Source organism: Siniperca chuatsi, linkage group LG20 (genome assembly GCF_020085105.1).
Source record: "Siniperca chuatsi isolate FFG_IHB_CAS linkage group LG20, ASM2008510v1, whole genome shotgun sequence".
Taxonomy (NCBI): domain Eukaryota; kingdom Metazoa; phylum Chordata; class Actinopteri; order Centrarchiformes; family Sinipercidae; genus Siniperca; species Siniperca chuatsi.
Genome location: NC_058061.1, coordinates 195,001 through 215,000, shown reverse-complemented (window position 1 = coordinate 215,000; position 20,000 = coordinate 195,001). Strand labels below are relative to the sequence as shown.

Here is a 20,000-nt window from a genome sequence, read left to right as displayed (position 1 = left end):
GTTATTATTATTATTATTATTATTATTATTATTATCATCATCTGTTTCTTTATTCAGTTCAGCTCAGTTAAAATACTTCAGTAAGTTTGTGTTTTGTTGATTATCAGCAGGTGGATGTTTGCTTCAGTATTTTCTGGAGCTTGTGAGCTCGAAGGCGGCTGTGACGGACCTGAACAGCTGGGGACTCGTCTAAACCTGAGACACAGAATCCAGAATCTGATAGACGGTTCCACACAGTCTGCCTAATGTTGGGTGAGGACAGTTACTAGTTAGTACAGTTCATAAAGAGGTGGACTCTGGTCCCCTGACTGTCCACCTCCACATAAAGACACATTGCTGCCTGCCTAAATGGTCTGAATGGGATTTCATGTCCGTCCATCGTGCGTCGTCTCCATCACGATGGCGTCGGGTGAAGAGCGGTTTAGCACACCGATGCTGTTGAACCTGTACGATCCAGGTTCTTCGCGGCCTGCTCTGCCTTAAGTTGTCAGCTGCGGCAGCCCGGAGGCGACCGGCTGAGCCGCGTCCTGGTCCCGCGTCCTGGTCCCGCGTCCTGGTCCCGCGTCCTGGTCCCGCTCAAGTTCAGGAGGATCACTGACGTCTCCCAGAAATATACAACTTTCGATAAGCTTCGTCCGGTGATGACCCACCGAACGTTTAGTGGCAACGGTTTAGCAGGAGATGTCAAAACTGTGTTCAAAAATTCAAAATGGCAGAAAATCTAGTCAGGCGGACTTCAGTGGTCCGAGAGGCGTTTTGTGGAGCGCAAACACAAAAGGCAAACAAACGTAACAAACACACAAGCAACAAGTCTAAAACCTTCGCGAACAAACGGGACCTTTAGTTTCCGGTTTAGTTCCTGCAGCTCCACAGTTTGAGGAACGTAACCTGGAAACCGCCAGCGTCGCTCAGCCGCGAGGTTCTTCGTCGGCCGGAAGAAACCAGAAAACCGCCGATGGAGCCGCAGAAAAGTAGAGCGTGTTGAAAACTGCGGACGTTTCCGTGTTTCTTTGAAGTCCAAGTGGCCGTTTAGGGTTACGGTAAGTTTCTCTGAGGGAAACGGTGCAGCTAACACATCAACACGGATTCACACCTGTGTCACTTTCCTCTCCGGCAGGCGCCGCTGCTGAACTTCATCACTGCCAGCAGGAAGCTGCAGCCGCCTCTTCTTCTCTGGTTACTGAGCTCAGACGGGTCGGCAGCCGCCTCCTGCAAGTTCAACAGCGAGGTCAAAGGTCAACGCACAAACATGTCTGTCTGTGTGTGTGTGTGTGTGTGTGCGTGTGTGTGTCTGTGTGTGTGTCTCTGTGTGTGTGTGTGTGTGTGTGTCTCTGTGTGTGTGTGTGTGTGTGTGTGTGTGTGTGTCTCTGTGTGTGTGTGTGTGTCTCTGCGTGCGTGTGTGTGTGTGTGTGTCTCTGCGTGTGTGTGTGTGTGTGTCTCTGTGTGTGTGTGTGTCTCTGTGTGTGTGTGTGTGTGTGTGCGTGTGTCTGTGTGTGTGTGTGTGTGTGTGTGTCTGTGTGTGTGTGTGTGTGTGTCTCTGCGTGTGTGTGTGTGTGTGTGTCTGTGTGTGTGTGTGTGTCTGTGTGTGTGTGTGTGTGTGTGTGTGTGTCTCTGTGTGTGTGTGTGTGTGTGTGTGTGTGTGTGTGTGTGTGTGTGTGTGTGTGTGTGTGTGTGTGTGTCTCTGTGTGTGTGTGTGTGTGTGTGTGTGTGTGTGTGTCTCTGTGTGTGTGTGTGTGTCTCTGTGTGTGTGTGTGTGTGTGTGCGTGTGTGTGTGTCTCTGTGTGTGTGTGTGTCTATATAAGGACCGATGAAGTGTCGCGTCACCAAACAGGAAACTTCTTTCTTCACATGGAGCAGCAGAGGTGAGCTGTAGCTGCTGCTGGTTGGTGATTGATTGGTGATTGACTGGTGATTGATTGGTGATTGACTGGTGATTGACTGGTGATTGACTGGTGATTGACTGGTGATTGACTGGTGATTGATTGGTGATTGACTGGTGATTGACTGGTGATTGACTGGTGATTGACTGGTGATTGATACACAGCAGGTTGAAGCTGCTGGCTGTGTGAATGCTGACTGACACGACGCTGTGTCTGGGTTTGCTCAGAGGTCTAAAGTCCCGTCGATCCCCGATGAGAACCTTTCGCAGTGAAACCGAACTGTCACTTTCTGTATTTACAGGAGAGACGCCGTTGACCTTCATTTGATCAGTGAAACATTTCAAACATGTAATTACTTTACTTATGTGACGTTCAGTTTATTCCACTTACTGATAAACAGGCTACATTAATATGGGGGGTGGCTCTGGACTCTACTGGTTTCTACTTTAACATGAGGAGATCTTAGTGGTGAACGGAGTCGGTTTATTAGTTTTGGGAAGAAGCCAGTGAGGAGGTGGGTGAAAGCTGACCCCAGTGGGCGCCTTGAGCACAGCTGATGATTTCTTCATTTATTGAGTGTTTCTAGTAACATTTCACCACAACTACATTTACGGGAACCACATTTCATGTTTGATGTTTTCAAACATTAAAGCAAGAATGAAGCGATGAAGATCAGCGATGAAGATCAGTGATGAAGATCAGCGATGAAGATCAGCGATGAAGATCAGCGTTTCACATCGCCGCTGTAATGAATCTGTTTCATTTCAAACTTCGTTTTCCTCCAAATTCAGAAATTCATGTCAGAATACAAATATTCAGTCATAATCCTAATCTGTACGAACACACAGACGAAGCATTGTGTCGTCTTCTTCGTTCACAGCTGAACGCAGGAAACACTGTGAACCTGGACAGCATTTCAAAATAAAACGCCGCTCATGGAACAAACGGTTGTTCAGGAAGTGAAGAAAGTGGAAACTAATAGATTCTGGTTTTCTTTTTTCTCCTCTCGTTGTTTTTGTCAGATCTGAGCTGATCAGCCGGGAGGAGGAAGAGGAGGAAGATGAAGATAAAGAGGAGAAGAAGATGATGGTAAGACGAAAATAATTATTTTTTATAGAATTTACTGAGAATCAAAAACAGTTTTGTTTAACATTCAGGTTCTTGGTTTTCATCTTCTCGTCTTTCACTATTTGAAATATATAAATATATATATATGAATATATGTGTGTGTGTGTGTGTGTATATACATATATATATAAATATGTATATATATATATGTAAATGTGTATATAAATATGTATATATATGTAAATGTGTATATAAATATGTATATATATATGTAAATGTGTATATAAATATGTATATATATATGTAAATGTGTATATAAATATGTATATATATATATATATATATATATAAATATGTATATATATAGTAAACATGAAACCGCTGATCTTTTTTCTACATTCAAAGAAAAAGTGTGTGTGTGTGTGTGTGTGTGTGTGTGTGCTGCATGACCTCTGACTTCTGACATGTGATTGGTGGATAATAAAGTGACATCAGCAGTAGGTTAACGATTGGCCGCAGTCCACCTGTCGCCGTCATGGTAACGGCTGTCAGCTGACAGTCTGTCTGTTGATGTTGTTTGTCTCACTGAAGACTTATTCTTCTTTCTTTTCTTTCTTTCGTCTGAAATTCTTCTTACAGATTCTCGTTTTATCCTCCTCCGTCTGACTTCTTCTTCTCTGGTTACTTACAGAAAAAAGATTCAGAGAAAGGCTTCTCTTTATCTTCAGCTTCACTTTATTTAAATCAGGAAATGATCATGTTGGTGAAAGGTCACATTTTACATCATCACACAGTGAAATTACAGTTCAGTAAAAACTGCATGTTGTGTTTTGGAGCAGATGAAGTCGTCTTGTGGTCGGCCAGAGAAAAGTCTTTTACACAAACTTATTATTTATTCAAGTTAGAGAAACGCGTGCAAAGATTTCAGCGTCTGAATCAAATGAAATCAGTCTCGGCTGTTTAGTTTACTAAACTTTCTTGTTCACTGTCAGAGACCACGTGACCACCGCTGACCTCTGACCCCTCCCTTTTGGGAAGTGATTGGCCAATAAAATGACACCAGAGAAGGTCATGTCCAACACACACACACACACACACACTGAGCTGTAAACTGAGGCTGCTGGTCCTCTTTAAGCTGTAATAAAGTTTTATAAGAGAGGCAGACAGGAGGTCAGAGGTCAGCTGCGCTGCTGCTGATCTCTAGTTTATTTATTTCTGTTCTGGTTATTGGAGTTTCCTCTTTAACCCTTTAAATAAAGTTGTATGACTCAAACCTGTCTGTGTGATCTGAAGACGTGTCCATACTTTCATACAGATGTGACGTCTCCCGTCAGCTTTATTCCACATCTGTATTCACGATGGTCGTCTCTGTGGACAAACGGAGCATGCTCAGTCTCGCTGAGAAATCCTTCGTTCATTTTTTACAGTTTATTGTTTCTATATTTCATCATCTGCACTGTACATATCTCATTTATGTCATGACCAGAGAGGGTTTAAATTCTTGAAAATAAAATAAATAAAACTGAACAGAAAAGTTTCCCTAACTTATGATATAAATACACACATAAAATATGTATTCATACAAATACTTCATACTGGACTGGTACCTTTTGAAGTATTTTTCACCTCATAAAAACACAAAATACTCAGTGAAATGACAAATTACGAGGCAAGTAAACAACTTAAATAACATGAAATACATCAGCAGTATGTTTAAAGTACCACTCAGCAGTGAAAACTGAATGGGTAACTTAAAACAAAACTCTTCCTCTGACCGCTGTGTGTGAGATGGTGGTGTGTTATGCTAGTAGCGGCTAATGTAGCCTGCAGCAGGGACGAGCAGCGGGCCGCTGAGCTCGCTTCTTTCTTCAGCCCCGACCGACGTATTGTACTGTATTATGGTGTATTATATTTTGATTTGCACATCTCTTATTTCTTACTAGAAATAATTGTCTCTTGCAGACGTATATCTTATTATTTCTATTTCTATTCTATTAGTACTTCTATCCCTGTGTGCATCGACGTGACGTGAGCAGCTGTAACGAAAGAGTTTCCCCTCGGGGATCAATAGAGTATTTCTGCTTCTGCTTTCTGTAAGACTCAACACGGCTGGTCTGAACTGAATGAGTCACATTAACGTAAAGACATCAAAGGGAACGTTTCTGTGAATCCACAGGACGTCAACAAGACGGGAGAGTTTTAAAAAGAGAATTAGTTTCTAATATAATCTAATCATATATAAAGACTAACATGTGACCACATTTGTCCCTGTGTGTCTTCAGCAGGTGGAGGACGGAGGCTACGAGTCGTCTGTCTCTCAGGAGAAGCAGGACTCTGACTGTCCAATCAGCCTCAAGGTCAGAGGAAAACAAACATCATTTATTGGCTGATTAGCACCCTGCAGGTGTTCACCTGAACCAGAGTCCAGCAGCAGATTCATTCATTCATTCAACCTTTATTTAAATCTCCAGGAATCATTGAGGGCACGCCCCCGTTTTAATGATGTCGAGAGTACAAACAGAATAAATACACAAAAAATAACTAACGAGAAAACAAACAGACAGAACAGTTAAAAACTAAAAGTTACGTTCAAGTGCGGAGCAGTTTGTAATCATGGTTTTAAATTAACCTACAGGTACAAAGGAGTTTTAGTGTGTGTTGTAAAATGTTCCAGGTGTGTTCAGTACAAAAACCAAAAGCAGTTTTTCCAAATTTAGGGTTTGCAGGTGGGACATCGAGCTTCAGCCAGCCACTAGATGGAGTCCGATGGTGACTGTGGGACCAGTTTAATAAGGAGCTGATATAATGTGGCAAGTTGCCTTTAAGGGCTTTATAAATTATAGAAGCCAGTGTCTGTCCCGTCTTCCTGTTAGAGACCCAACCTTTTCAGACCGGATGCAATGATGAGCAGAATAACTGTCACCGGTAATAAATCTCAGGGCGGAGTGCTAAACTGAAACTAGGTGGAGGCAGAGGCGTGTCCATAGACAACATCACCACAGTCCGAGACAGACGAGAAGACGGCCTCAGTTATCCGCTTCCTACTGAACTGAGCTTATCAATGTGAAATATAACGGAACTTTTTGATCCAGCCAGATACCAAGATATTTGTACTCTCAGTCCATTCAGTGGACAGATTCAGTCAACCAGTTTAGCTTCTGCTGAAACCAGCTGCAGTAAAACTGGTTTGTTGTCCTCAGTTCTTTAAGATGATCAGTTAGTTCAGACTCTGTAATCAATACTTTTGTGATCAGTTTGCTGTGTGTTTAGAGTTTCATCGTGTAACAGCTGATGGAGCTGCAGGATGGAAAACATCACCTTTTAATTGTTAAACAAACATTGAACATGTGATCAGAGTCTCTTTAAATGATCCTGTGTGGCTGATCAATAACAGTTTGTTATGCCTTGTTTCCACTGCAGTCATCTAATATGAGTTTCTGCACTAATGTAACAGGCAGATATCGAGTGTCTGGTATTTTTTAATAAACTGCAGGATTTTCACGTTAACTTGTGCAGCCGGCAAACAGTACGCTTTTCATATGTGCTAACATTATTTGTTTAATGCTAACTTTTTGAAATGCTAATGTCTAGGGCTGTCAACTTTAGTCGTTTAGTCGACTAATCGGTCGATGCCGTTTTGGTCGACTGACATTCTCATTGGTCGACCAGTTGCAAAAATTATTTTTTTTTTTTTACCAATAAAGAAATTTTCATTGATTTACTCCTTGATATTTATTCCTTTATTAGCAGTTATATATTACTGTATTCTAAATATAATTAGCCTATGTTTTATACCAAACTTTAAATGCTTTAATTTAGGCTATTTTGTAACGGCGCCACAGTTTAGCGCACCACGTGAGCACTCGGGAGCCGCACCTGTGGCTGGCTGCACTGCTGCTTCGCGCTCAGTAAGGAATATAGGTAGTTTTGCTGTATTCATTCAGTTAGAACGCTACTTGTTTTGGGCTTTAGTCGAAAAAATGTCCAAGAAATCTAAATCTTTTGTTTGGCTGCATTTTACAAAAAAAGACGACAAGACTGTGGAGTGCAAGCTATGCGGCCTAAAGCTAACTTACCATAGCTCAACGACCAATATGACCAATCACCTAAAAGCGGTTAGCGAGATATAAATGTGTCAGACAGCTTTGCACATGACAACAGAGCAGTGGAATATGGCTGAAGACATCACAGACGTTCTTAAGCCCTTTATTACACTGACCGAGCTGTTGTCGGAGGAGGCTAACACATCCGTCAGCGGCCTTCCCAATGCTTGAGAATCTAAAAAAATGTCAGATAACGATAGTCCAACAAAGAAGAAGTTGAAACTTAAGCTTGTGCAGGAAATAGATCGATGGAAATTCAAAGACCGAGTTGTGATGACAAGCAGCCTGTACATTTTAACTGCAGAACTGGACCCGCGCTTCAAACAGCTACCTTTTCTTAATGATGAGAAACGGGATGAGGCCTATTCTGAAGTCGGAAAACTAGCACAAAGGCTAAGCCTCTCGGGAGACAGCGCAGAGCAGACAGGGGATGATGAGGACCCGTTGGCAAAAAAACAGAAAACGGCAAAAGAGAAGGAGATAGCGATGCTTCTTTGTGGACATGGTGCAGAGGATGATCCTGATGAGCCAAGCGCACAAAGATCCTCTTGTGAGGAAATGAAAGATTATCTTCAGGACAGAAGTAAAGTGGACACTGCTGGAAAAATAATGAGGAGAGATATCCACGACTTGCTCGGGCAGCCAAACGCCTGCTCTGCATCCCTGCAACCTCCACTCCTGCAGAGCATATTTTCCAAAGCAGGATTTATTGTTAACAAGTCGAGGAGCTGTCTTTTACCCAAGAATGTGGACATGTTAGTGTTTTTGGCCCACAACATAAAAAAGGTGGACTAGGCCTGCAGATCTGTAAGTAGCCCTAACGGCTTTATTATGCTGACTCAATAGATTTTGACTCAATTTATTTGTACACTTGACGCGTTTGAAAATAGCCTATATAATGTAACAAAACGAAAATAAATCTATAGGCCTTCCTACTATACAGCCTATTATTATTAGTGTTTTTTTAGGCTATTTTGGGTTTGTGTTTGTTTTAAAACGCCTAGATCGGTTGGACAAAAGTTAACCCATAGCTTTGAAAGTAAAGAAGAATATACAGCCTGTATGATCGAGAGCTTTTGTTAGGATTTTTCATTATTTGGCAGTTTTAGCAGTTATATTTTTTGTAGCGTGTGGTGTGGTCAGGTGCACGACTGTGACGGTCACTATAGACCTAGGACAGAACTCCTCACTTTGCAGTTTAAAAAATAACTTAATTTTCAAAGAATTGTATTATTATCATAGTTGTATGTATTATTGATGTTTTTCGTTGTTGTTTTATAAATGCTCTATTATAATTGTTTAATAAATGTTCAATCAAAAAAGACATTGCGTCTTTTTTTTTTAGTCGACTGATCGTTGCGCAGGACAGGACTTTGGTCGACTAAGCATTTCTTTGGTTGACTACAGCCCTAGCGGGTCCCCTTCCACGGAGGCCGCCATGTTGCACCGCCATGTTTCTACAGTAGCCCAGAACGGACAAACCAAACACCGGCTCTAGAGAGGGCCTTTCGGTTTTCAAATGTTTGCAAACTGCAATTTCACTGCTAGATGTCACTAAATCCTCCACACCGGACCTTTAATGAGCTACTGTATAACTTCATCTGTCTGTCTGTCCCGGGTCAGAGGGACAAATCGGGTCGTCTCCTCCTGGAGACTCCTGCTGACCTCCAGAACCTTCTGCTGCTGAGGAAGACCAAGAGAGAGCAGAAAGCTGCCGTCACGAAACCTGCTGCTGCTCCCCCTGCTGTCCAGACAGTGGTAAGACACCCACCTGTACAGGTAACCAGGTGATCACAAATTTACAAGCGTCACTGACAGCAACAGTCTTCAACTTCACCTGCAAAAAGACAAACGGACAAAAACATCGAATATACAAAAAACAATGAACAACACAAGAAACTAAATAAATTAATAAAATAAAAGCAGCAGTTAAAGGACAATCATACTGAGTGATTACAGTCGTCTTTAGCACTCACACATCTCAGAGATGAACACATTTAATATATGAAAACTTCCACACAAAGCTGGACTCCACAGAACTTACAGTTTTATAACGAAAGCAAAACAAATGTGATATTTTCATGATACTGAAGAGCAGCTCTTTATGATCAGTGACTGTGTCTTTCAGCCTTATTATGTGGACGAGGAGGATTTCTTTAAGGCCTGTGATCAGAAGCAGCTCATGGTGATTGACAGATACCTGTCGACAGGTGGAGACGTCAACGCCTGCGACGCTGTGAGTCATTGACACTTGACTGCTTCTATTGGCTGTGAGGTTGCTAGACGGCAGTAAAGGCACACATTAGGAGAAGAGTAGAGACATCTAATCAGCCGCAGATTATTTATGATGTTCTGTCTGATGTTTACGAGTTATGAATGGACAGGTATTATCACAGCTCACAGCTCTGTGGAGGGAGGAATGAGATCAGCCTCCATTTTCTACGTGTGACTTCTGATTTTGACACAAAGTCTGAGAAAATCCAACATGTCCGACTGTGTGTTTGTCTTTCACGCTGCTTGGGATGAAGTCAGTGGAGCTGCAGGCCTCCTTAGCAGTGGCATACGGCAGGTCAGGGGTCTTATTCTCTCTCGTGTTACACGTCACGTCGCTGACCATGATGAACGTGCTGGGGTGCTGTCTGTAATCCTGCAACGGTGGAGTGGTTGACTCGCTTGCACCACCGTGAAGCTGCCACAAGCTGTGACTCTGTTTCCTCCAGACAAAGATGGCAGACAGCTGGTTACCTGGACAGAAGAAAGAAGAAAAAATAGTATTTCTTCATGTAGATGGTTCAGATACAGCAGATATCTGTATAAACTGATGTCTTTCTGTGTGTGTGTTCAGTTTGAGCGGACGGGTCTGCACAGAGCGTGCTCACAGGGTCACACGGAGGTCGTCTGTAAACTGATGGAGGCCGGAGCGAACGTCCACAGCAGAGACAAGGTACCGTTTATAATATCTGTGTTTAAAGGCACAAATGTCTGTGTATGCACTGTGTACCGGTTTTAATCCAGTATTAGTACCAGTGTTAGAACCAGTTTTAATCCAGTGTCACAACTATAGACTGTATATAAAGATGGCCGACGCGTCTCCACTTCCTTCCGCTGGACTAAATGAAGCCAAAATAAAGATGTTTGGGCTTTACTTTTGGGGCACTGACATGTCGTCCATCTTTACATACAGTATGGTTAGAAGTGGTTTTAATCCAGTGTTAGAACCAGTTTTTAGGGGCGGCTGTGGCTCCGGGTTTAGAGGGGGTCGTCCACTGATAACAGATTTCGATCCCCGGCTCCTCCTGTCCACATGTCGAAGTAATCCTTGGGCAAGACACTGAACTCCAAACTGCTCCCGATGGTTGGCCAGAACCCTGCGTGGCTTTGGATTAAAGCGCTATATAAATGTAGCCATGTACCATTTGGTTCTAATGTTCTGGTTCTGTCCAGCTGTGGTCCACTTGTGTCCACTCGGCCTGCCGAGGAGGAAATCTGTCTGTGCTTCAACTGCTTTTGAACCACGGAGCAGACATTACTGCAACAGACAAGGTAATACTACTGACATCACTACCACTACTATTACTGCAAATACTATAACTGTAATGATGTAATAGGATTATTTATACTATACTAACAGATTTTTTAATACCTGCTGAAATGTCACATTGCAAAATATGTTTTGTTTCAGAATAAATCACACGTCTAAAAATGTTAATAACTAACTTGTGTATTGGAAATATGTTGCAGATATATTACAAATATATATTAATACATTAGGAACCCGCATGTGGACAATTTAAATGATATACTGTGTGTGTGTGTGTGTGTGTGTGTGTGTGTGTGTGTGTGTGTGTGTTAGCTGGACAGCACTCCTCTTCATGTCTCTGTGAGGACCGGACACCATGACTGTGTTGAACACCTGATTCACTGTGGAGCTGAACTCAACACACAGGACAGGGTGAGTTTCAACACACACACACACACACACATATATATATATATATATAAACTAAACAAAGACAAATATGAATGCAGAGAAACTGCAAACATGAACCCAAATGAAGCTGAACCTAAAACACAGATCTGAGGTCTGCACTCAACTCTTCTCTCCTCACTTTTCATTTCACTCTTTAAAAACTACAGCTGGTTTGTAAAGCAGCGGCTTGAATTCTTACTAGAACCAAACAATGTGAATAAAGAACCCACATGTTCAGCCAGACCACAGGATGGTGTTTCATTAATAATCAATAAGATTAATAATCAATATATTGGTGTCAGAGTGTTGCCATACCAGGTACCATTGCTGTAATACTTCACCTCGCCTTCTTCTGGTTGTTTATTTATTTTTTCAGTAATTCACCAAAAATAAACTTAATCACACTTTGAACTTATCGTGTTTTATATATATTTTACATTATTAACTTTGTTTCCTCTGTTTTATTTGCTTTGAAATGAAGTGTAGAGTTGACCTGTGTGTGTGCTGTGTTGTGTTTCAGGAGGGAGACACTCCTCTTCACGATGCTGTTCGACTCAACAGATTTAAAACCATCCAGCTGTTGCTGCTGCACGGAGCCGACACACACGTCACCAACCAGGTAACACTGACTCCTGACCTCTGGGGTCTCCAGGGGCCTCCAGGGGCCCTGAAAGCTCCAGTCTTACTGTGTATGAGCTGTTTTGTGCTAAGTTCATAGAAAATGAATCTGCAGGTCAGCGTGTCTGCAGCCAGTGGGTATAGCTGTGGGGTATGAGGGGAGGGTGGGTAGTTATTTTGATATTGTAAAGATGAGATGTTGATAACATCTTACCTGTTTTGTAATGAGATATTAATTATGAAGTCTGTGTTCCTTGTTTGGGTGCATTCACTCTCACACAGCTACATGTGAAATGAAATAAAAAGTTGGACCCATTCATCAAATTTCTCCACAATGAAACTCCACAGAGAACCTAAAGAAGTCTTTATCACCTGATCTTCAGCTTCTGTCACATATCTGTTATCAGACCTTCAGTCTGAGTTATTTGTGCACAGTTTACTCCCACGTCTGTGGAGAAAAATCCACAAATCAAAGTGATTTTATAATGATGATGACAGCAGAATTCACTCTCTCTCCTGCCGTCTCTCCCTCTCTCTCAATCCAATTAAATTCAATGGCTTTATTGGCATTAAAGTTTTGAAAAACAATTTTGCCAAAGCATCCAAGTACAAATTTATCAAATATTAGATTAGATGTATGGACAATACACAAATCAGTAAAAAAAAATAAAAACAAATACACATATTAGCAATAACACAATATATGTAACTTTGTGTGTATGTGTGTGATTGGCTATGTCAAGATAATTATTTGTCACATTCAGTGATGTTGTGTTAACTATGTGTCCCTCGGTTTGTGATATGCAGTCACAAGTATTCCACTCTGATATTATTATATTTGTCACATTAAGAGGAAGTGCATCTCTGTCTCTACCTCAGCTGTTGTGCAGTGAGTGACCACAAACTGTTGGTAGCCAGGACTTCTTGTTTCGTCCTTTCTCCGTGGCGAGACTGTGGTCACTGAGTCTGTATTTAGTCGGGATCTGTCTGTGGTCACTGAGTCTGTATTTAGTCGGGATCTGTCTGTGGTCACTGAGTCTGTATTTAGTCGGGATCTGTCTGTGGTCACTGAGTCTGTATTTAGTCGGGATCTGTCTGTGGTCACAGAATCTGTATTTGGTCAGGATCTGTCTGTGGTCACAGAATCTGTATTTGGTCGGGATCTGTCTGTGGTCACAGAGTCTGTATTTGGTCGGGATCTGTCTGTGGTCACTGAGTCTGTATTTAGTCGGGATCTGTCTGTGGTCACTGAGTCTGTATTTAGTCGGGATCTGTCTGTGGTCACTGAGTCTGTATTTAGTCGGGATCTGTCTGTGGTCACTGAATCTGTATTTAGTCGGGATCTGTCTGTGGTCACTGAATCTGTATTTGGTCGGGATCTGTCTGTGGTCACAGAATCTGTATTTGGTCAGGATCTGTCTGTGGTCACAGAATCTGTATTTGGTCAGGATCTGTCTGTGGTCACAGAATCTGTATTTGGTCAGGATCTGTCTGTGGTCACTGAGTCTGTATTTAGTCAGGATCTGTCTGTGGTCACTGAGTCTGTATTTGGTCAGGATCTGTCTGTGGTCACTGAGTCTGTCTTTGGTCAGGATCTGTCTGTGGTCACTGAGCCTGTATTTGGTCAGGATCTGTCTGTGGTCACTGAGTCTGTATTTGGTCAGGATCTGTCTGTGGTCACTGAGCCTGTATTTGGTCGGGATCTGTCTGTGGTCACTGAGTCTGTATTTAGTCGGGATCTGTCTGTGGTCACTGAGTCTGTATTTGGTCAGGATCTGTCTGTGGTCACTGAGTCTGTATTTGGTCAGGATCTGTCTGTGGTCACTGAGTCTGTATTTGGTCAGGATCTGTCTGTGGTCACAGAATCTGTATTTGGTCAGGATCTGTCTGTGGTCACTGAGTCTGTATTTAGTCAGGATCTGTCTGTGGTCACTGAGTCTGTATTTGGTCAGGATCTGTCTGTGGTCACTGAGTCTGTCTTTGGTCAGGATCTGTCTCTGTTTTGGATCTCTGTCAGTAAAGAGATACTCTGCCAGTTTATATTCATGGTTTAGAGCCAGATAACAATTAAGTTTGTTTTGAGTTTTGGTTTGATTCGTCCAATGTTCCAGATAGGCATCTTTTGGTAATTTGATAATTTTGTTTACTCTGATTAATGGTTGGAAAGCAGTGCTGGTCTGAAAATACTCAACAGTATTGCTGACAGAAGGAACTCTTTTGGGGGTCCAGTTGTTTGGTTTGTAGCGCCTGAAATATCAATGTCTTTGGGGCTTAATTTGTGATGTAACCAAAACTGAAGTGTTCTTTTTTAATGTTAATAATCAATGTGTAACGGCCTAATGCATTGGTTGGTGTTTTTCTTTGGATGTTTAATATGGACCTACAGAATTCTGCATGCAGGGCCTCTAGGGGAGCGTGTCCCATCTAGCGTCGTCCTGATGACTGAGTGGACCCCAAACTTCACTACCATAAAGGGCGATTGGTTGGATTACACTGTTGTATGTTAATGGAGTTGGAGACAAGCTGCTGCCCTGAAAGACGCCTCTCCCTTCAGTGAAGAGATCTGTAGTTCTGTTACCAGTTTTTACTCCAGTTATTACTGGCATACACTGACTTAATTATGTCATAAAGTTTACCCCCGATACGATTTGGAGAATGTTCTAATCCCTCTTGCCAAATAGAATCAAAAGCCTTTTTAAAGTCAATAAAACATGCAAAAATGTTACCTTTGTATTTTTGGTGTATGTGATGGTTAATTACAATGTGTAGAGTGTAAACGTGGTCAGTAGCGCAGTGATTTGGTAGAAAGACAGTTTGCCCTTTACTCAGGACTTTGTGTCTTTGATAATGCTGCAAAAACCCTTCCCCAGATCACTGCTCACGCAGATGCCTCGTGGCTGTTAGGGTCCAGTTTATCTCCGCTCTTATGTGTTGGGGAAATAAGCCCCGGCTCCAGATCTCAGGAAAGCGACCTGACTGAAGAACCAGATGGAACAAGTGAAGAAGGGCCTGTCTCAGCTCAGGGCTGCTGTGTTTCAGCATCTCTGTCCTGAGGCCGTCACGTGCTTTGCCAGATTTTAGTTTTTTATTGTTTTCTAACTCATCTTTCATTCTCTCTCTCTCCCGTCTCTCTCTCCTGCCTGCCTGTCTGTCAGGATGGACGTTGTCCTCTGGACGGGGTGTTGGAGTGGCAGAATGAAACAAAGGCTCTCCTTATCGAGCAGAACGACAGGAAGTGATGTCACTGACAGCGTTACAGATTAACGAATCACTGCTCACCACTTCGAGGCTTCTGATTGGTTCCTTAGAGAAGTAAATGAAGAAATTTCAGGGTTGACACTTTTTAGTATTTAGTATTTTTATCCTCCAACATTTCAGCAGCTTCTTCTTTGTTTTTATTTGAGTGATGAAAACTATATTCTCTCTCTGCTTTTGTCAAACAGGCGTTATTAAAACAAAAGGAGTCCTGATCAGCTGACTGAGCTGTTTTCCCGCCTGCATGTTTTATTTCATTCAAAACGCCATTAAAAATATGCACAATTAAGACAAATAAACTTTTTGGTGTGAAGATTTCAGTCTTCTTTCTTGTTGACTGTAAATGTCCTCAATGTGACCAGCAGACAGCAGTAAAGTGTAAAGAGTAGAAAACTCCCGGCTTCGTGTTCCACAGACATGAAAAACTTCAAGAGGGTTTTAAATATCTGTCAGGTTAAAAGAGACAGACGCAGCTGAGGAACTGCAGTCAACATTTATTTCAGGTTTGTTGAATCAACAGATTTTCTCAAAGATTACAGTAGATTGGGATCCCGCCTCCAACTAATACAAGTCAATGGGTGTAAAAAGAACCACTAAAACAACAGGATTCATGAGTGATTGGCTGAGTAGCCAATCAGGAGCTCACACAGGGAGGCTGTTCTATATTCTCTATAGCCTCTTCTCATTTCTCTATTTTGTGCCTCCTCGTCTCCTTGCTCCTCCGTCCTCCTGCCTGTGACCTGGAAATCGACCCCCCCCCCCATGTTGAAGGACGTCTCAATTCCCTAAAATCTCACGTAGCGAGGAGGCTTGCCGGAGGAGCTATGGGTCAGTGTCTGGCCGTATTTTCACCAAAACTGAAAAAACTGAAAAACAGAGCTGTTTTTCCTGTTCTGTTGTCAGAATCAAAAAATGAAAAAATCTAATTCAAAAAACAGTCAGATTTTGTTTTTCATGTGTCTGTTTTGAATTGAAAATCAAGAAAGGACCCTGACGACTGTGGCTGACCCCTCCTACCCTGGACACAAACTGGACTCTCCCGTCTGGCAGGAGGCGGCGCTCCATCACTTTCTGTGTTGTAAATGAGGCCCCTGATCTGCGGCTGTGTGCATGAAGCAGAGCCCTAAGCCCCGCCCCTCCACGTTCAGACACCGAGCTGAGTGGTTCGTTGTTCCCTTGTTTATATTAAACATGTCGCGGGTTCTCCCCTGGGTCCTCAGCAATACACCGCCGAGATGGAAGCTGGCGGTCTAGACCTGTTCGGATGATGTTTTTATGTTTGGTCCTGATCAGCTGCAGGTCCATTTTACACTGCCAGTAATGCAGCTGATAGAACATTGATTAGATTATTGGTATTTATCACAGACAATATTAAATCAATGAAATTAATTTCACTTGGATTTGGCCAAAAACTAAAGAGATTTGCACGTCTTCAGTATGGGACAGTGTCAGACCTCAGTGCACTTCTTGAGTATCAAGTTTAAAGTTTCAGAGCTCTGAATGTGCAGCGGCCATGTTAGAAATCATGTTGTGCGGAAGAAGCGTCAAATGACGCTCAGACGGCCTCTTTTATGGGAACGCACACAGAGCCGAAAGCCGAAAGCCCGGGTTCACAAACTCAGCTGATACCGGTTCTCTCTGATTGGGGCTTCAGGGTTTGGTGAGCCAGTTTCGTAGTGCCCCCCTCACGTCAAGACAATATTTTGTGTTTGTTCAGAACAGGAATAAATGTGCATTCAGCATTGAGAACGGTCCTGATGGTGGCGCTAGAGGAAGGGTCGTCCTCTGGAGAGCAGAACGTTTACTGACGATGGGTAATTGTTGTGATGTCTCACTCTGTAACAAAATGTTTTACAGCTAAACATCCTTCAGGATTCACTTCCTGTCAGGAAATCAAAACAATCATCTGTAGTCAAATATTTTATTTCAAGTTTTTCCAAACAGAACATGTAGGTGCTTTTATTTTTCACAGATCAAACCCAGAAACACCAAGTGAGTCCAGTTTAAAGCCTAAACATCTTCTATTGTAGATACATTACAGAGCCGGCCGGTCTGTGTGGATTAGCGACAGGTAACTTTGATTTAATGTACTGACTGACAGGAGTTTAAAGCAATCCCATAATATTTATACACAAACAGAAAACTTCAACAACAAAGATCAGTTCCATTTCTATTCTTCAGTAAAACGGAAAGCTACCCGACGTCTAATGAAATAACTTTGGAGTGCGATGCTGGTCGACACTATTCTCCCACAATGCAATGCACAGAAGAAATGGAAGAGCTGCTTACAGCTGCAAAGTGTTAAACCTTTAGAAAAACAAATGGATGTTTATTTTCTTACAGTCACAGTTTCACATATTACATCATTTCCTGTTGGTATAAAGAGGCGAAGTGTTGATTAGTGTGTATTTGGATCAGCTGGGTGACGTGAAGAACCTTCTCCCCGGTTCGGCTCGACCACTGAAGAGACAACACACACACACACACACACACACACACACACACACAGGAGAGAAGAGATGTTAAATACAAAGTCCAGGCACTGAGTCCACCACCAAGAACTGACATTCATCAGGGCTGAATTACCCATCAGGCACAGGGGCCGGGCCCTTCAGGAGGCTCCACAACCTTTTTAACACCGAAGCATCAGTGAAACAGGAGCCTGTTTATGGACTGGAGATAAACTTTAGAGTCTTTCAGGCATCTGAACGCTCTCGTGAACGCTTGCAGCTCTTAGCTCGTCAGTTTATGATGTTCAACTTTTTCAACTGGCTGCTGCGGCTCGTGGTGTAACCATGGAAACCACGGAAACGATACAGGAGCTGATTTACTGAAAGATTCACGTCTTCAGCAGCAGAGGGAAGATCAATGAAGAGAAACATCAGATCAGAACACCTTTTATGACTAATTAGTAAAACTTACTGTATTAATGGTGACATTTAACCATTTGCTCGGTTTCAAGCTACAACCTGCTCTGTACTGAAGGTGGATGTCAGCAGAGAGCGCAGGGTTCATCCTGCTGCCGATTCTAAATACAACACGGATGTTTCTGAGCATCAAACTGACTACAGGACAAGGTGAGGAGCCCAGAGGAGAATTAGCATCCGATCGGGATCCTCCTGGACTCCCTGTGGAGGAGGAGAACCCGGGTCAGACCAGAACACACTGGTGGATTATATATCCCATCGGGCCTGGGAACATCTCAGAGAGCTGGAGGAGGAGTTCTGAATACTGCTACTAATGATTTTATTTTTATTTTAAATTTTTTTAATCATTTAATCCATAAAATGGAGGAAAGTGTAAAATGCTCCTTAAAAAGTCCTGAATCCCAAAGTCAAGTCTCGTTTCAGTTTCTGAGATAGAAAACAGAAACAAACTGGAGAAACCGGAATAAGGGAACGTTTGGCTTTTTGAAAATAATCAATTATACAGGGCTGCCAATAATTTTTCTGTCGATCAACCGATCGATTAATTGACTAATGATTTCGGCTCCAGTCAGCTGACAGCAGGACTCAGACCAGGAGAAGCCGTTTATACTGGCTGCTGGTCCAACAGTCAGGTAAACTGTTGATGAGTGACCTCAGATCATCTGCGGCTCACTGGACTGTCTTAATAAATGTAACAGGAGTTGTTGGTAGTGGACTGAAGGTTGGACATGGTCTGTTGTGGTCTTACGTGCTGGTGAGAGCATTGCTCAGGTTCTTGATCCTGCCTCTCAGAGATCCTCTGCTGGGAGTTTTATAGTAGCTGTTCAACTCTGGAGAAGTCAGCGGCTTAAACAACCGACCTGCAAACATACAAACACATCAGGAATGAAAACAGGTGGTGACATAACCGTTTAATGGTCCCACCCAGTAAAAAACTACGGAAATCCACAGCTGTCATTCGGAGAAAAGGACTTTCCTGTCCCGAGAACCACCAGCGGAAACACACACAAGAAATAAAAAAACTTGTCCCAACATGTTAAAACTCTTGTTTGTGTCGCAGCAGACTTTATTGATCCAGATGTTGAACGAGCCTTTGAGGATTCTGGAAAACCTTCAGAACAGGAAGTGATGTTAAACCACCTGCTGGGTTTCACTAAACATCACTGGGTATTTATGTTTCAGAGAAACTGATGCTGAGTGCTGCGACTTGAATGTTAATACATGAGAGAGCCCAACTGGAGCCAATTAGAGCAGTGAGACGACCGGCGCTAACAACACGTCTGTAAACCCACCATGTCTGTCATCCTGGCTGTAGGTCGTCGTGGTGGAGGACGAGGGCGAGATCTGATCCAGCTGGACTGCAAGTACACGTCTCCAGTAGGCTTCAGGGAGGGACAACATGCGGCAAATAACCTGAGAAAAGAGCAACAGACTTAATGAACCACTGAGGGTAAAGATGGACATGAGTAGTCCACACAACACTGATCCGGGTTGAAATGATTCAGCACGTTTGTTCAGGTGAGAAACTGTTACTTACATGTTTATCTGACGTAAAGAAGTCCTCACAAAGATAATATCCAGTTATTGTGCTCATATCCGCATACTGTTGAACAAGACATTTAGAAAGGAGCGAACCTTTGGCTGAGTGTTAGTGTCTCTCATGATGGTTGTCGGAGACGGCTCAGGCATCCCGTGTCCCACTACAGTTGGTCCAAACACCCGGGCCAAATTATTCTGGTCCATCTGACACTTAGGGCTCTTCATCACCCTAATAAATGAAGAAACATACAGCATGTAATTCAACTGCCACCTACTATCATGAGGTATTTGATACGTGAACCATTTCACGTTTCCTCCACTTATAGAATCAAAACGACCACCGAGATGCTCTGTCCGTCCGTCCGTCTGTCTGTCGAGCTCCTATGTAGAAGAGGTGGCTGTCGTTTTATATTCCGGCTCTGGCATCTTGTCAACATTTCATGTTTTGAATGTAAGATGTTATGTTATTGTTATGTATTAATGTGTGTTAGCTTTACCACAGCAGAGTTATACGTCAGTTAAGAAGAGTGCATGCTGGTGGAGAGATGAGCTGTTGCAACATGAGTGACGACTTTTAAGACTTGTTTTTTGGGCTTTTTGCCTTTATTTGATAGGAACAGCTGAAGAAAGACAGGAAATG

General features: G+C 42.6%; 2 protein-coding genes across 14 annotated transcripts in view; one reads left to right on the top strand and one right to left on the bottom strand.

Annotated features, from left to right (window-relative positions):
- The window catches only part of LOC122867321 (protein phosphatase 1 regulatory subunit 3C-B-like), a 37,809-nt gene extending 18,538 nt beyond the window's left edge, over window positions 1-19,271 (top strand). The window contains exons 1-12 of one of the 10 annotated variants that reach the window (XR_006375900.1): window positions 115-252; window positions 1,118-1,235; window positions 2,903-2,969; window positions 5,231-5,305; window positions 8,675-8,809; window positions 9,180-9,287; window positions 9,897-9,995; window positions 10,496-10,594; window positions 10,905-11,003; window positions 11,542-11,640; window positions 14,795-14,951; window positions 15,083-15,207. Coding sequence is in view for 8 of the 10 variants with exons in the window: in XM_044177980.1 (XP_044033915.1) it covers window positions 246-252; window positions 1,118-1,235; window positions 2,903-2,969; window positions 5,231-5,305; window positions 8,675-8,809; window positions 9,180-9,287; window positions 9,897-9,995; window positions 10,496-10,594; window positions 10,905-11,003; window positions 11,542-11,640; window positions 14,795-14,878 (990 nt within the window). In the remaining 2 variants the exon portion in view is untranslated. Of the gene's footprint in view, window positions 1-107; window positions 253-1,117; window positions 1,236-1,707; window positions 1,863-2,259; window positions 2,626-2,902; window positions 2,970-5,230; window positions 5,306-8,674; window positions 8,810-9,179; window positions 9,288-9,896; window positions 9,996-10,495; window positions 10,595-10,904; window positions 11,004-11,541; window positions 11,641-14,794; window positions 15,208-19,136 lie in introns of those variants that run through there. The other 9 variants (XR_006375901.1, XM_044177982.1, XM_044177981.1 and 6 more) reach the window with 9 other exon arrangements.
- The window catches only part of si:ch1073-416j23.1 (rac GTPase-activating protein 1), a 20,119-nt gene continuing 16,920 nt past the window's right edge, over window positions 16,802-20,000 (bottom strand). For 3 of the 4 annotated variants that reach the window (XM_044177972.1, XM_044177973.1, XM_044177971.1), the window contains exons 14-17: window positions 19,457-19,589; window positions 19,114-19,234; window positions 18,570-18,681; window positions 16,802-17,354 (exon numbers count right to left, since the gene is read on the bottom strand). In XM_044177972.1, coding sequence (XP_044033907.1) covers window positions 17,309-17,354; window positions 18,570-18,681; window positions 19,114-19,234; window positions 19,457-19,589 — 412 coding nt within the window. In that variant the 3' untranslated portion in view covers window positions 16,802-17,308. Of the gene's footprint in view, window positions 17,355-18,569; window positions 18,682-19,113; window positions 19,235-19,358; window positions 19,590-20,000 lie in introns of those variants that run through there. The other variant, XR_006375898.1, reaches the window with a different exon arrangement.